The sequence below is a fragment of the Hypanus sabinus genome, chromosome 6 (assembly GCF_030144855.1).
Source record: "Hypanus sabinus isolate sHypSab1 chromosome 6, sHypSab1.hap1, whole genome shotgun sequence".
NCBI lineage: Eukaryota > Metazoa > Chordata > Chondrichthyes > Myliobatiformes > Dasyatidae > Hypanus > Hypanus sabinus.
Window position 1 is genome coordinate 20,602,121 of NC_082711.1, and position 18,010 is coordinate 20,620,130.

General features: G+C 44.2%; 1 protein-coding gene across 3 annotated transcripts in view; it reads right to left on the minus strand.

Moving 5' to 3' along the window:
* Positions 1–18,010, minus strand: part of kmt2ca (lysine (K)-specific methyltransferase 2Ca) — a 479,075-nt gene that overhangs the window by 387,326 nt on the left and 73,739 nt on the right. For all 3 annotated transcript variants that reach the window (XM_059971838.1, XM_059971840.1, XM_059971839.1), the window contains one exon: positions 12,284–12,445. In XM_059971838.1, coding sequence (XP_059827821.1) covers positions 12,284–12,444 — 161 coding nt within the window. In that variant the 5' untranslated portion in view covers position 12,445. The remainder of the gene's footprint in view (positions 1–12,283; positions 12,446–18,010) is intronic.

An 18,010-nucleotide genomic window follows, 5' to 3' on the forward strand; every position in this document is an offset into this window, starting at 1 on the left:
TGTTTACTCTTTTCCCACAGATGCTGCCTGGGCTGCTGAATTCCTCCAACATTTTGTGTGTGTTACTCCATTTTCTGAATGTCTGCCATTTTAATTTGCTGCTGAGCCCACTCTTACCTTGGGCCATGAGCAGTAATTGAAAATAAGTTTGGAGATACCATTCTCGATCTTTCAACAAGACTCGTTATAGTCTTTCAGATTAGAGTTCAACAACTCGGGGAAAAAAAATCTGATTTCCCATTTACCTAACTGTGGACCAGTTTTTGCCTGTCTCATCTTTCCTTACTTTTGCCCTGAACTCTTAACATTCATCTCTATCTTTCACCAAATCCCCTCCATAGATTGTCTACACTTCTTGCTACCTTAAGTGGAGTGCCATCCACTCCAGTCATTCTTTCTTCTGTCCCATCCCAACCCCCCAATCAGGCAGAAGTTAAAACAGCCTGAAAGCACAAACCACCAGGCTTCTATCCTGCTGTTACAAAACTATTAACCTAGTCTGTCACTATTCTAGCATCTGAGGTGGTGGGAGGGATAGAGAAGTGGAGATTCATCTACAATGGCTATTATGAAGGATACTAACATTATAAAATTGATATTAACAGGGAATTGGAAGAGAGGAGAAACTAGGTCACAAAATGTTTAAGTCAGAAAGGAAATAGTATTGAATAAAACATCTGTCAAGTCTCTAGGTCATGATGGACTTCATTGCAGGGTCTTAAAAAGAGGTGACTAATGAGGAGCTGCTTCTGGTTAAAGGTCACTGATCCGAAAAATCTGCTTCATTTTTTTTCTTTCTCCATACATGTTGCCTGACCATCTTATTATTTCCAGTAATTTGTTTTGAGTTAGTAATTGTCCAAAATTCTCTACATTTGGCAGAGGTTCAATTAGATTGAGCAAATGAGTTATTACATTTGCTGTTTATCAAAAAGGGAGGGAGAGAGAGAAAACAGGAAACTACAGGCCAATTAGCCGTCACAGGAAAAAAAGTTGGAGGCTATTATTAAAGACGTCATAACAGGTTAAAGCAGGCCCTAAAAGTTGATCATGGTAATCAAAGACAAGATTGTTTTGTGAAACTATCATTTACAACCAGTTTAATGGAGTTCTTAAGCAGTAACATACTGGGGATAAGGAGAATACCAAGCCTGCATCAAATGATACTACAAAAATTTGAAAATCATAGTAGAGCAGGTAGATGGAAGGTGAGCTGACAACAGGAAATTGTTTATAATGGATCATTTGTGATTGGCCAGATGTGAAGTGGAGTGCTAGAGGAATATGCACCTGGGCTTCAACTTCTTACCTGATTTGGACAGAGACAACAAAAACATTTCTGCTAAGTTTGATAATGACAAAGATAGATACCAAAATGATCATCTGCTTAACATTAATTGGATGTTTGGCACAGCTTAGAAGCTACAGATGTGCAGTACTATATAAAAATAATCTCGTGCTGATGTGTTCACAAGTGCTCATTGCCACAGCAAATTATATTAAAGGAAGGTCATCACTAGGTGGTTACCCCTTTTAATACAAACCTTGAGAGTGTAAAAGAACAGCAAAACGACAGCACAAGTACCCATAAAGTAGCTCTCAATCGATTGGGCAGAAAGAGTGAATGCCTTGGAAATTAATAGTAGACATCATTATCTAAACATGGTGGTTTAAAAGTTTTTAAGTACCACAAAAAACAAAGTCTATGAGATAACCACCAACTTTAATTGCTGAGATAACACATCAAAATATCATTTTTATACTTGGGTACCATGCTAATAAAAGGTCACGAATTCAAATAATGTGGAATAATGCTTTCTATCTTATAAATATGTTGGAAATGAATGAGGAATCTCAAACCGTCAAAATCTGGTCAAATAGTTCAATGAATTATTACATTAATTGAGAAAGGTGAATTGTATCACTTCAAATATATTTCAGGAAAGGTCAAACTTTAATAAAAGTACAACTCAAGGAGATACTGTACAAACTCTTCTACTGCATTATAAAGTAAAAGTCAAGGAGATATAATGGTGTAGAACTCTCCTTTAAGGTTAAATCAAGTCTTAACAACTCCTTGTGATCCAAGCTCTAACTACTTCTGATTTTCTAAATTAAGAAATGCCATTTCTTTAACATCAACAAACATAATGACATTTTTCTTCAAAAGCATTCATTTTCTTATCGATCCATCAAAAAGCAGTCTCATGATTCCTAACCATGTTCCTTTTTTTTGTCAAAATAAACAAAACTGCTTTCAATCTCTCATTTTGGACATATTATATTGGAGACTTATTAATGTACACCAAGTCAATGCTATCAACAGAGCACCAAATAGCACAATCAAAGCCAACACTGTGGTTTCTCCTTTAAAACAGAAATTCAAATACAGCTCAAACTGATCAGGTGGAGGTACATTATTTTCATAGTTGGATACATTCTAAGTAAAACAAATTAACTCAAAATCAACTTAGTTCTAAAGTATTAATACCTCAGTGTGTAAAACCACTCACAATTTGGTTTGGAAATCATACTACCAGATGCGATAAGGACAAATGAAATGTTGTGGCGACCCATTTCCTGGCACATCCAAACTGGCTCACAATTAGATAGCCTACGGGGGTTTGCGAGCACAGAGCTTTGCCACGGGTGGCAGGTTGAGGGAGGCTTAAAAGTGAGGATGAGGATTCCGAATAAAGTTTTTTCCTTCGACTGCAGTTACCGGCTCCGTGTCGTAATTTTAGCGCTGTGTGTAGCACACCACTACAATTGGTGACCCCGACGGTCCAAACGATTTTTGGACCAGAAATGACCGACGCCGCCTCTGTTCATGCGGTTTCGTTGAAACTGCCGGGTTTCTGGACACAGCGACCGAACCTATGGTTCCAGCAAGCCGAAGCCCAATTTCATGTTCGCCAGATCACCTCAGAAGACACCCGCTACTACTACGTGGTGAGCTCCCTCGACCAGGACACAGCGGCCCAGGTCGCGGAGTTCGTACAGTCGCCCCCGGCAGACGGCAAGTACACGGAATTCAAAGCCCTGCTCATAAGGACTTTCGGACTCTCACGGCGCGAGCGGGCTGCCCGTTTACTGCACCTAGATGGCTTGGGCGACAGACCTCCATCGGCTTTAATGAATGAGATGTTGTCTCTAGCCGACGGACACACACCCTGCCTCATGTTTGAGCAGGCATTCCTGGAGCAGCTGCCCGAGGACATACGCCTGCTGCTGTCCAACGCGGATTTCAGTGACCCCCCGGAAGGTGGCAGCCCGGGCGGACTTGCTGTGGAATGCCAAAAAGGTGAGCGGGGTGTCCATCACACAGATCTCCCAGCCACGCTCCCAGCAGCAAACCAGTCCAGGCCCAGCCGCAGAGCCCGCCAACCCCCGGCCCAAGGAACACTGGTGCTTCTACCACCAGCGGTGGGGCGCAGAAGCCCGCCGTTGTCGCCCGCCCTGCAAGTTCCCGGGAAACGCTACGGCGGCTGGCCATCGGGATAGCCTCCTGTGTGGGATAGCAGGTCGGGACACCGGTTTTTGGTTGATACTGGTGCCGAGATCAGTGTTTTACCTCCGACGAGTTACGACACCCGCAGCAGGGCACCGGGTCCCCCCCTGAGGGCCATGAACGGCAGCACAGTAAGGACCTATGGCACCCGTCAGGTGCAGCTACAGTTCGGCTCCAGCCAGTTCACGTGGGACTTTACACTGGCCGCCGTAGCCCAACCACTTCTGGGTGCGGATTTTTTGTGGGCTCACAGCCTACTGGTCGACCTGCCCAGGAAGAGACTGGTACACGCCGAGACCTTTCAGACGTTCTCCCTGGGTGCAGCCCAGTTGCCAGCCCCTCACCTCGGCTCCATCACGCTGTCCGACAACGACTTCACCAGGGTCCTGGCGGATTTCCCATCGGTTCTGGCACCGCAGTTCACAGTGGCCATGCCCCGACACGGCGTACAGCACCACATCCCGACCCAGGGACCACCCCTCCACGCCCGCACTCGGCAGCTTCCCCCGGACAAGCTCCGACTGGCGAAGGAGGAGTTCCAGAGGATGGAGGAATTGGGAATCATCCGGCGGTCTGACAGCCCATGGGCCTCCCCCCTGCACATGGTGCCCAAAGCGACGGGAGGCTGGAGACCGTGCGGCGACTACCGCAGGCTGAACAAGGCTACCACACCAGACCGCTACCTTGTGCCGCACATTCAGGACTTTGCAGCAAACCTGCACGGCGCACGCATCTTCTCCAAGGTAGACCTCGTCCGAGGGTACCATCAAATCCCGATGCATCCTGACGACGTCCCCAAAACGGCTCTCATCACCCCGTATGGCCTTTTCGAGTTCCTACGCATGCCGTTAGGCCTGAGGAATGCCGCACAGACGTTCCAGCGGTTAATGGACGCGGTGGGACGGGACCTGGACTTCGCGTTCATCTATTTGGACGACATCCTCATAGCCAGCAGCAGTCGTCAGGAGCATCTGTCCCACCTCTGTCAACTCTGCGCCCAACTGAGTGAGTACGGTCTTACAATCAACCCCACCAAATGCCAGTTCGGACTCGATACCATTGACTTCCTGGGCCACAGGATTACTAAAGATGGGGCAACCCCTCTGCCCGCTAAGGTAGATGCAGTCCGCCACTTCCCCCGACCCACCACGATCAAAGGCCTTCAGGAATTCGTAGGTATGGTCAATTTCTACCACCGCTTCCTCCCTTCAGCTGCCCGGATCATGCGCCCCCTGTTCGCCCTGATGTCGGGTCCGAGCAAGGACATTACCTGGGATGAGGAGTCCACCGCCACTTTCGTTCAAACGAAGGAAGCTTTGGCGAACGCCGCGATGCTAGTACATCCCAGAATGGACGCCCCTACCGCCCTCACAGTGGACACATCTAACACGGCAGTCGGTGGGGTGCCGGAGCAACTCATCGCAGGTCGCTGGCAACCCATGGCGTTTTTCAGCAAACACCTGCAGCCACCCGAGCTCAAGTACAGTGCTTTCGACCGGGAACTGTTGGCGCTCTACCTGGCAATCCGGCATTTCAGGTACTTCCTAGAAGGTCGGCCCTTCACTGCGTTCACGGACCACAAACCGCTTACCTTTGCATTTTCGAAAGCGTCCGACCCCTGGACGTCCCGCCAGCAACGCCACCTGTCCTACATCTCTGAATACACGACGGATGTCCGGCACGTCTCGAGTAAGGACAATGTCGTGGCGGATGCGCTCTCTCGCCCTACCGTTCATGCCCTTTCCCAAGGGGTAGACTTTGAGGCACTGGCAGAGGCGCAGCAGGCGGATGAGGAGATTCCGAGTTACAGAACCGCAGTCTCCGGTTTGCAGCTCCAGGACCTCCCCGTAGGCCCGGTGAGAGGACCCTACTCTGTGACGTCGCTACCAGCCAGCCCTGTCCCATCGTCCCGACAGCCTGGCGGCGCCGTGTTTTTGACTCCATTCATAACTTGGCGCATCCCTCCATCCGGATGACTGTCCGGATGGTTTCCAGCAGGTTCGTTTGGCACGACCTCCACAAACAGGTCAGTGAATGGGCCAAAACGCGCATGCACTGCCAGGCGGCCAAGGTGCAACGGCACACCAAAGCCCCACCGCAGCAGTTCCATCCCGCCCACCGGCGTTTCGACCACATTCATGTGGATATCGTGGGCTCCCTGCCAGTGTTGCACGGAGCGCGGCACCTCCTGACTATCGTGGACCGGTTCACAAGATGGCCAAAGGCGGTCCCGCTCACCAACACCACCTCCGAATCTTGCGCCCAAGCCCTGATCACCACCTGGATATCTCGCTTTGGTGTACCGGCCCACATTACCTCCGACAGAGGCGCCCAGTTCACCTCCAGCCTGTGGTCAGCTATGGCCACCCTTTTGGGGACTCAGCTGCACCACACAACTGCCTACCACCCACAGTCGAACGGGCTAGTGGAGCGTTTCCACCGTCACCTGAAGTCGGCCCTCATGGCCCGCCTGCGAGGAGCCAACTGGGCGGACGAGCTTCCCTGGGTCCTACTCGGCATCCGCACAGCGCCCAAGGACGACCTGCACGCCTCGTCGGCCGAGTTGGTATATGGCGCGCCCCTGGTCATCCCCGGGGAGTTCCTACCAGCCCCACGGGGGCAAGAGGAAGATCCCACAGCAGTCCTGGGCAGACTACGCGAGAAGCTCGGTAACCTGGCCCCCATACCCACTTCACAGCACGGGCGGAACCCGACCTGCAGAACTGTAAGTTTGCGTTTGTACGACAGGGCGGGCATCGGCCACCGCTGCTGCGGCCATACGAGGGGCCGTTTATGGTGCTCCGGAACAACAGGTCCACGTTCGTGCTGGACGTTGGGGGGAAAGAGGAGGTTTTCACGGTGGACCGCCTCAAACCAGCCCATGTGGACCTGGCGCAACCGGCCAAGTTTCCGGCACCTCGGCGCAGAGGCCGACCTCCCAAGCAGGTTCTGGCCCAGACTGTGGACATTGGGGGGTGTATCGCCGGTTCTGGGGGGGGGGGGGGGGGGGGGGGAGAGTTATGTGGCGACCCATTTCCTGGCACATCCAAACCGGCTCACAATTAGATAGCCTACGGGGGTTTGTGAGCACAGAGCTTTGGAGCCTCTGCGCCACGGGGGGGCAGGTTGAGGGAGGCTTAAAAGTGAGGCTGAGGATTTCGAATAAAGTTTTTTCCTTCAACTGCAGTTACCGACTCCGTGTCGTAATTTTAGCGCTGCGTGTAGCACACCGCTACAATGTTACAATATAACTAAAACATTGTCTTCCTAGCATTAAATTGCTAGAGCAATGTACAGGATCTTTAAACAAACGAAGTATCAGATATCCTTAATGATTAACTTTCTTTTCCAAATCGAATTATCAGAACAAAAATGTATCAGCTGAAATTGAGATGAATCAGATCAATCATCCCACTCTTGATCCCAGAATAACACACCAGTACACTAGTGAATGGTTTCCATATTTATCATAAGGTACTTATCTCAGATGCCTCTAGTAGATACCAAAGATGCCATGGCATTGTTTCAAAGAACTTCTGTGTTGGCTTGATAAATATTTATACATCAGATAAAAACAGGGTTATCCAGTGCAAACATGAGGAAATCTGCAGATGCTGGAAATTCAAGCAACACACACAAAATGCTGGTGGAACACAGCAGGCCAGGCAGCATCTGTAGGAAGAAGTACAGTCGACGTTTCGAGCCGAGACCCTTCGTCAGGACTAACTGAAAGAAGAGGTAGTAAAAGATATGAAACTGGTAGGGGGAGGGGATGCGTTCCACCAGAATTATCCAGTTTATCATCATGTTGCTTGTGCAAGCTAACGGTGTACAAACGGAACTTTACAACATTCCGTATAGTACAGAAAGACCTACACTTCAAAAGGACTACTTTAGGATATCTTGATGAACGTTGTTGTGATATACAATGCCTATACAGGTTCCCCCCCACTATTCGAAGATAGAGCGTTCCTATGAAATGGTTCGTAAGCGGCAATGTCGTAAAGTGAAGAAGCAACTACCATTTACTTATATGGGAAAAATTTGTGAGCGTTCACAAACCTAAAAAATAACCTACTAAATCATGCCACATAACACATAAAACCTAAAATAAACAGTAACATGTAGTAAAAGCAGGAATAATCTGATAAATACACAGCCTAAATAAAGTAAGAATACTTTTCTGCAATTATTGCAGCACTGTCCACCATAGCGAAAATCTCACGCAAGCGCTCTTGGCATCTTGGCAGCACTTGTGGCAAAAACACTCGGCACAAGCGCTCTCGGCAGAAGCATTCTTTCCAGTAACCTTTAAGCTATGAAGCTGCCAAATCATACCAAGTAACACATAAGAATACACAGTCTATATAAAGTAGAAATAATGTACGTCCAGTGTAGTTTCACTTACTGGAATTGGGAAGACAGTGAGCACACTGATGATGGTGTGTTAGGCTGAGATGGAGGTTGGGGTGGTGGGAGGTAGAGAAGACTGGGGTGTCATCTCATCATCGTCTGTTTCCATCAGGGCAGGCAAGTCACCTTCTTCTATGTCTGCCTGCCTCGATGTCGAAGGTCGAGTTTCGTCGTCTGCTGTGGCTGATGTGGAAGGCTTGAAAAACGACAGTATGCTTGACTGCTTAGCCTCGTGCATTTTTCTATCATACAGCTCTCTGTAAGCACTCAAACCATCCTGCAACTATGCCCTAAACCTATGTACCCTTTCAAAATTAAAGTCATACTTTTTTGCAATCATTGCAGCATTGTCAATCGCAGTGAAAATCTCACTCAATTGCTTCACGTTCAGTTCCTGGACGACTTCACTTCCAGGCCGTTCGCTACTGCATTCGGCTTCAATTGTTATCCTTTCCTCTTCATCAGCTCTTCATCTGTCAGTTCTTGGTCATGGGATGCCAAAACCTCTTCAACATCATCTTTGTCAACTTCCACAAACCCTTAGCCAAATTCATTATATCCTTACTTCATTCACCATGATCAAAACGCTTTATCATGTCTAGTTTTGTGCTATGTTTAACACCCTTATGCGCCCTTTTAGGCTTTTCCGATTCCTTAGAACTCATCTTGCTAACGGATGCACAAAATACATCAACATAAAGCACGGATGCTCACAGGTACGTGTTTAAGCAATGCCGGCTAGAATGCAGTTCTGGGGGAGGAGCTTGGCTGCTCAGTGCGTGCGCTACCTTTTTTCGTAACAGTGAAAGCACCTTCTGTTAGCAAAAACAGGTAACTAATGTAGGTCTTTCGTAACAGCGAGGTATCGTAAGGCGAACATTCGAAAAATGGGGGACACCTGTAATAAGTATTCATCCCACTTGGAAGTTTTCGTGTTTTACTGTTTTACAACATTGAATCACACAGTGAAGCATCCCCACAGCAGGATGCAGCCACTATAATACTTCACAGTAGGAATGGCTTATGCCAAGCATAGCATTTAGTCAAAGAGCCAAAAAGCTCAATTTTGGCTTCATCAGACTGTAGAACCTTCTTCCAGTCTCCCTTGTGTCTTCTGGCAAACTCTAGCTGAGATCTTATGTAAGGATTTTTTCAACAGCAGCTTTCTCTTTGCCATTTTCTCATGAAGCTGCAACTGGTGAAGCACCTGCGTAACAGTTGTTGTATGCGCAGTTGCTTTCATCTCAGCCACTGAAGCTTGTAACTCTACCACAGTCCTCTTCTTGCATGGTCACTCAGTTTTTGAGTACAACCTGGTCTAGGCAAATTTACAGCTGTGCCATATTCTTTACACTCCTTGTTGATTTTTCTTAACTGTACGCCAAGGGATATTCAATGACTTGAAAATTTTCTTGTATCGATTTCCTGACTTGTGCTTTTCAATAACCTTTTTGCAGAATTGCTTGGAGTGTTCTTTTGTCTTCATAGTGTAGCTTTTGCCAGAGAACTGACTCACCAGCAGGTGGACCTTCTAGATACAAGTGTATTCCTACTACAATCAATTGAAACACCTTGACTGCAAACAGGTCTCCACAAAAAGATCTCCATTTAACTAGTTATACGACGTCTACACCAGTGATAAATTAGTGTGTCATATTAAAGGGGTGAATACATATGCAATCAGTTATTTGTGTTTTATATCTGTAAATAATTTAGATCACCTTGTTTTTACTTTGATACAAAAGAGTCTTTTTCTGTTGATCCGTGTCAAAAAAAAGCCAAATTAAATCCATGTGATTCAATGTTGTAAAACAATAAATTGTGAATATCTTTAGTAGGCCCTGTAAATCCATGTCTCTCAGTCTGTATCGTCTTTGAAAACAAAGCCACAAAGCCATCTTCAACTGCTTGAACCTTTAGCTCATCAAGTAAATTAAGGGATTAAACAGCCATTGGTCCCTTGGTACCAAATCATTAAGCAATGTCAACCAGGAAAAATTCTGGGTTTGAGCCAGAGGTGTGCAAGTGCAGTACATTCAGATTTATACAATCTCAATAATAAAAACACAAAATCAAAAAACACTGAGCAGCTCAGACAGCATCTCTAGAGAGAAAATGAGTTTAGACCAAAAGACATGGAGCAGAATTAGGCCACTCAGCCTATTGAGTCTGCTCTGCCATTCCATCATGGCTGATCCCAGATCCCACTCAACCCCATACATTTCAGGTTAATAATCTTTCACCTGAATGACCTGAAACATTAACTCAATTTTTATTTTTGCTGATGCTGCCCGACTTGCTGCACACTCAGAATTATCAGCCCTTTACCCCCCAGATTTTCAACATCTGTTTTTGCTTTTCTACAATCCATTGATCATAAAGACAATGAAACATACTGAATTTCTTGCTTCCGAATCCATTTACCTTGCTGAAAAGTAAGCATACATGGCAAAGTGGGATAGCATACTAACAACTTTGCTCACTTACCTGGCTGACAGAAGTAAAAATAGGCTACTCAGCAACTTAGCATAAACCACAAAGAGGAAATGAATGACACTCCTAACAGAACTAATATGCCAGGCTCACAATTTACAGAAAGTCTTAATGCAACTTATTCGGCAATAACTTTTTTGCACAATTTCTGTTCCTGATGTTGCAAGATACCCAGCCAAATGGTTGGTTTTATATGGGCATAGTGTGAGTGAATGCATTTCTGACACTAGCAATGGCGCAATTATAACAACTTGAGTAGAACAAAATACTGATAATTCATTAAATCTCCTGAATAATGATATTTTTGGTCATACAGCACTTGAGCACTGTTCTGAATGAGAGACAAGAGTGAAATTAGAGAAGATTTATAGAATGCCTAGAATAAACACTGAATATATTTTTGGGAAAGGATGTACAAAAACTCACTGGAACACAATTTAGTTATGCACTGAATAATTTTTCAACCTTTCAGCTATTACTTCTTGCACTTGAAAAACACGGGCACTACCAGCAAGATAAACATTTATTGCCCTTTGCTAACTGCCATCATCAACCATTACACAATTTCTTGTGAAGGTACTCCTTGTGCTATTGTAGAGGCAGTTAGAAGAAATAAACACAGCTCTGATGAAAGTAAAGAGTGTTATTTCCAATACATGATGGTGTGCACCTTAAAGAAGAATATGCCAGTGGTTTAATCAATGGACCCAATGTACAGTGGTAGAGATCATGGCTGTGGAAAATGCTGTCAGATGGGCTTTTTGGAGATGGCACACACAATGGAGACTGTGCAATGTGGAAGGAGTTAGTGTTAGGGTGGTGGATAGCATGCCATTCAATCAGGTGCTAAATTGCTTGAGTGCTGTTGGAGTTTCTCATCTAGGCAAATAGAGAATATTCCTTCATATTTCTGATGTAGCTTTAGCTCATAGAAAATACTCACCTGACTAAACTAATCATTATGTGTTTGATGTCAGAAATAAGACATGCACAAGATTCAAAGCTGTACATACTTCTGTAATGTGCCTCGAGGAAGGGATTTGTCGCAGAAGATCATTGCATTTCCATAAATAATAATGATGTTGAGGGAGTAGAAAACATTTTCCTAACCAAAATAGATTATTTGCTTTGCCACCTCTTCCATGAACCAAGAATGCAGAGCAAATGAGTTCAAAAATCCATGCTCCTCAAAGTGTATACTTTTTCTCAAAAAAAAACAGGTAGTAGCATTGCCAAGCTATCAAAAGCAGATTACTGAAAACCATAAAGAGCACAGTGTAGCGGTGTGCTACACGCAGCGCTAAAATTACGACACGGAGTCGGTAACTGCAGTCGAAGGAAAAAACATTATTCGAAAACTTCAGCCTCACTTTTAAGCCTCTGTCAACCGGCCCCCCATGGCGTAGAGGCTCCAAAGCTCTGTGCTCGCAAACCCCCGTAGGCTATCTAATTGTGAGTCGGTTCGGATACTCTAGGAAATGGGGCGCCACAACAGTATTTATTTATCGGTGCAGCATGGAGAATGCCCTTCCGGCCCTCCAAGCCCCAGCAACTCCGACAACCCCAATTTAGCCTTAATCTAATAAAGAAACAATTTACAATAACCAACTACCTATCCAGTACATCTGTGGATTGTGGGAGGAAACCAGAGCATCTGGGGAAAAGCCACACATTCCATGGGGAAGGACGTAGAGGGATTCCTTACAAACAGCAGTGGAATTGAACTCCCATCCCCGACACTCCAAGCTGTAATAGCACCTCACTGACCACTATGCTACAGTGGCAATAGATGTTTTTTTAAATCCAAGCTGGTGACATCTGAACATAAACAAATAATACAACGTATAGTTTCCAAACAGCACTTACTTCTTTTTCTTTTGTAGAGGAGTTGTGCCATCTTTACGAGGCCGTCCTCGTGGCCGTTTGTCATTATTTACAGGGCTGCCAACAGGAACAGCTGCAAGGGCGGCAGAAAGAGGTGGCGGTCCTAGGTCAGATGCCTCCACACTTTTGTCCTCTGATGACATTCTGAGGATGGAAGAACAGGAACTTTGAATAAGAGGAAAATGACAAACACTAAAATTAAAGCATCAAACCTAACTGCTAAATTGTCCTCATAAGATACTTTTGTTAAGTAAAATAATAGCCATATTTGGTCCTAGCTATCTTTAAGTTGTAACTAATTGAACTACTAACTGCTAACAAAGACTTTTTTCCTGTAATATAAAATGATCTATTGTTTCGGTTCAGAAATCGGGTACCACAAGCAATGAAACTTTTAAAATTCCAGTCACTGTTATAGCTGCAGATCTAGTAATGCACACAGTCTTTCGTAGCCAATAAGAACCTTTCACTTTTAAACAATTCTGTTAAAATAACCTTGCTGAAAACAAGCTTGGAATAAAACAGAAGAACCAAAAGAACACTGAACTAGTTATATAACTACTGGGGAAGGAAAAATCTTTATTAACCCAAATCATGTTTGCACAGTATCTGAGGAAAATTCAACAAGACATCCACTTGGCATTATCAGCAATCAGCCTAATTAATCAACAATGGGCACAACATTGTAATTGCTAGAGCAAAAAACAAACTGTAGGAAGCATTCCATGGGAGGAAAAGGGATGGCTAACAGTTCAGGTGGAGATCCTGCTTTAGACTGAGATTGTAAGTTATTGAAGGTGGGCATGCAGGTACAGCAGGCGATGAAAAAGGCAAATGGTATGTTGGCATTCATAGCAAAAGGATTCGAGTACAGGAGCAGGGAGGTTCTACTGCAGTTGTACAAGGCCTTGGTGAGACCACACCTGGAGTATTGTGTGCAGTTTTGGTCCCCTAATCTGAGGAAAGACATTCTTGCCATAGAGGGAGTACAAATAAAGTTCACCAGATTGATTCCTGGGATGGCAAGACATTCATATGAAGAAAGACTGGATCGACTAGGCTTATACTCACTGGAATTTAGAAGATTGAGAGGGGATCTTATTGAAGCGTATAAAATTCTAAAGCGATTGGACAGGCTAGATGCAGGAAGATTGTTTCCGATGTTGGGGAAGTCCAGAACGAGGGGTCGCAGTTCAAAGATAAAAAGGAACCCTTTTAGGACCGAGATGAGAAAAAGCTTCTTCACACAGAGAGTGGTGGATCTATGGAATTCTCTGCCACAGGAAACACTTGAGGCCGGTTCATTGGCTATATTTAAGAGGAAGTTAGATATGGCCCTTGTGGCTAAAGGGATCAGGGGGTATGGAGAGAAAGCAGGTACAGGATTCTGAGTTGGATGATCAGCCATGATCATACTGAATGGCGGTGCAGGCTCGAAGGGCCGAATGGCCTACTCCTGCACCTATTTTCTATGTCCATGTTATGTTTCTATGTAAAAGGGAGATAGCTAGTACATGCATGTGAAAGGCAGGGTCAAAACAGAGGCTGGAAGGTGAAAGCTCTAAATCAGCTGAGGGAAGGATAATGGGCAGATGGGACAAGAGGTGGGGAAGAAGGTGATGGTCTAGATAGAAGACAAAGGGAGAGATGGAAAAAGTACACAAAGAGGGTGACTACTTGGATGTGGGTTTGCAGGAGTGGGTTCATTAAACTGTAAAATTCAATGATGTAACAGGTAGGTGTGGGAATGGAAAGAGGAGTTGAAATAATATGAAAGCAGAAGTACAAGATGGCTATCAAGTACAAAAGCAATAGACCAGGAGAGCCCTTCTAGATGAGGCACAAGAATCTGTTTCATCTGCAAGGAACATCAAGGATTTCTAGATGGTGACAAAGATAATTAATGCACCTCCTTCACTTGCAAGGAAACATGCCAGAGGATGAGAATGAATGAGTAGACCAGGGAGTCATGAATAGAGTGGTCCCTACAGAAAGCAGAAAGGGGTTAAGAGGGTAAGATATGATTGACGGAGACCATTGGAATTGGCAGAAGTGGTGAAGGATAACATCTGGATGGCAGTGGGATGAAAAGTGAGGACCAAGGGAAGCCCACTCTTCTATCCAGGATGGTGACGGGTGGGGATGAGAGTGGATGTTTGGGAAATGAAGGAAATGTTTGAAGGCTCCACTGACTACTCCTTTACTTGATTCCATTGGTCCATCTTCCCTCACTTCTCTGGTTCCATTTATCATCTGCCAGCTTGTCTCTATCCTTCACTCTCCCTGGTCTACTCAGCACTATCCATCTAAACATTTTTCTTCTTCTGAAAACCTCACTGCATCTGTCTCTCCCTTCCCTCTCACTTCTACATTCAGGCCATCTTCCCGTTACACTCTTAGTCCTGCTGCAGGGTTTTGACCTGAAACATCAACCATCCCTTTGCTTCTGCAGATACTGCTCCACCTGCCGAGTTCTTCCTACAGTTTCTTTTTGCTGAAACGTGTTTCTATACAATAGCTCTATTTTTCAGTTACCTTTGGTTGTAATTTCTTTACTTAAAGTACGATATTGGAGCATGTAAAGGATAAAAATTAAATAATTTATATATTAGTCAGGGTAGGGAAGAAACAGTGCTACCAATCTTACGAACGCAAACACAAAACATAATGATAAATAGAGAAAGCAGCAATATTAAATTATATGCAGGAAGGATTGTAAAGCTGCTTTGAAATAGACAGCAATAATGAACTAGACCAAATATTAACTGGATACTGTCAGTCTAAAAATATATTCTAGTTAGCCAAGCTCTAACTTTACCAAAACAAGCTGGTGTCCTAGTGCAACCAAAGTAACTTACCATTAAACTCCACTCATAAGCACATAGAAGAGGGATGCATTTGTGAGATTGGAGTTTCTAGGCATAAGTGTCATATTACACTTTTAAAAAAAACAATCAGATACAAACTGATCTCTCAATATCTAATTTAGTATTTAGGTCAGCCAGAAGATTTACAATTGCCAAAAGACCCAAATGAAAGAAAGTCATATGCTACGTTTGTTTTGTTGTAATCTACTGGGTACAACCTTCAGACTTCAGCATAATGAGCTAGATAATAGTAGATTGCCACTAAAGCAAAATAGATTAGTACAAATATGTCACCATATCAAGCTTAATGACAATAAGTGGATCACTGAACCACCATGTCTAACATGTAGAGCCAACTGAAATAATCAGTTCAACAATTATTCAGAACACTTCCTTGCAAGGCATCCCAAGTAATTTCCCAATTCAGTGTCAGATGGAAGCTTAAGTGATTAGGAAAGGTAGCTGATAATGCAATTTAATGAGTCAGAGACTTCAAGGTGCTATGAAATTTACTGCTTTAACCTTTGAAACAACAGTGTTTACAATTAGTGAAATCCAAGCTTTTGATGCTATCATTTAGCAAAAGGCAATAGTCTACAAGTTGAAAGGAATCAGCCACTAGAGTATCCTCACAACCCTGCTATCATCTTAGATAGTTCAGAGGAAGAACATGCTGCCAAGGTTATCTTTGTGAAATATTACAACACCCAGATTGCTCAACCTACAGCCACAGTTATCAAGCATTTAGCCACAACAGTACCATCAAGAGAATGGCTCTGCAATTGATGACATTGAGCTTTAAATTTTATTGCGACAGCAACCATCAGACAAGCAGTTAGAACTTATTCACATTATTGACCAAAGACAGAACTCCTAGCCTTCATCGAGTTCTTAAACAGCTTGATGAATGGTCATCATGCTGCACTCTCAACCCAATAGTCATGGTACGATGACCTGGCTATCTGTTGTTCAAAAATTGTTGTCACTTTTCTGACATAAGCTCCACCTGGCTTTTGTCTGCCAAGGGTGGAAACCAGGTTATGATGTTGCTAACCCAGATTTTTAGCCTGCCATTATTAGCACCACAATAGTGCCTCACTGAAAATGTGAAAAGCAGGCACAAACTATACCAACCATCCTGAGAAACAGCCTCCAACATCCAAGATATAGGAACAACCCCATTCGTCAGATGCAAGAAAGTTTTGTCAATATCCAATACTTCATCATGGATCCTACAGGTGGTAGTTAGTCCCAGGCATCATCCTCTCTCAAAACCAATGTACATCCAATGGAAAGCACACAAGACGAGGATGTTCTGGCAACCTGCAAAAGACTAATGAGCTAAAGTGGTGCACTGTAGCTCTTGCAACTAAACTGAACAACATCATGCCTATTAAGCTGTTGTAGGAGACACACAATTTTTTTTACACTTAGTATTACAGTATACAGCCGGCCCTCCTTATCTGCGACCCCTCGCAGATACCAAAATTCACGGACGCTTAAGTCCCTTATTCAACCTGTATCAATGCGGTGGAACTTAGGACCCAGCAGAACCCAAGACCTTATTTAACCTGGCTCAGTGCGATGGACAATAGGACCCAGTGGCAGAGATCTGAATCTGCAGCATTTCTGTTCACGAAAATAATCAGAATAACGATTGAAAATAAAGTGGAAATAATAAAGCGATCGGAAAGAGGTGAAATGCCATCAGTCACTGGAAAAGCGTCAGGCTACGTCGGTCAACGATCGGAACAATTTTAAGGAATAAAGTGAGAAAGGCTCTTCCCTGATGAAAACTACAATTATTACTAAGCAATGCAGTGGTTTAATTATTGGGTTTTGGGGTTTTGGAGATTTTGATCCTCCACATCAACCCGACACGGTGGAGAACGCACTCAGGGGCGGTCTGTCACTAGATCGAACTCGGGAACTTCCCCAGCCCGGCGCTGAAACATACGTTCTTAAGTGTTTTATATGCATAGAAAGGTAAAATATATACTGTATACGAATGCAAATGTTTGACTAACTGACGCTAAATAATACCGGATGTACCTGTTCTGAGTTACTTAGTAAGAGAACTTCCGAATTTTTTCGATCCCGATCCACGATAACCCACGCACATCCATATACTTTAAGTCATCTCTAGATTACTTATAATACCTAATACAATGTAAATGCTATGTAAAATGGTTGTTATACTGAATTGTTTAGGGAATAATGACAAGGAAAAAAGTCTGTACATGCTCGAACAACAAATGCTGGAAGAGCACTTCCGGGTTTTCGTGATTCACGGTTGGTTGAATTCATGGATAAGGAGGGTCAACTATACCATCAACTGGATTGACATTAATTATGAGACTGGATTGACATATTAAGGAGACAATCCTCAATAAAGAGACACACTCAATATTCTTTTGCATCCTCATTAACTTTAGGAAGGACCATGGAGACCCAAATCACCCAGGCTAAATCAAAAACCTCCAGTAAAATTTAATCCATAACCTCAACTTAATTGTATCAGTCAAATATATGTTTAAATTGGTGTAATAAAAGGCAATACACAAACGAGAAAATCAACAGAAGCTGGAAATCCAAGCAACACACACAAAATGCTGAAGGAACTCAACAGGCCACACAGCATCCAGGAAAATAGTACAGTTGACACCTTGGCCAAAGCCCTGCCAAAGGGATTTGGCCGGTGGCATCAACTGTATTCTTTTCCTGGATGCTGCCTGGCTTCCTGAGTTCCTCCAGCATTTTATGTGTTTTGCTTTAATGAAAGGCCATGTTATCCTCAGTAAGCAATAAATGAAATTGCTTCAAAAGTAATTAAAACATGGTC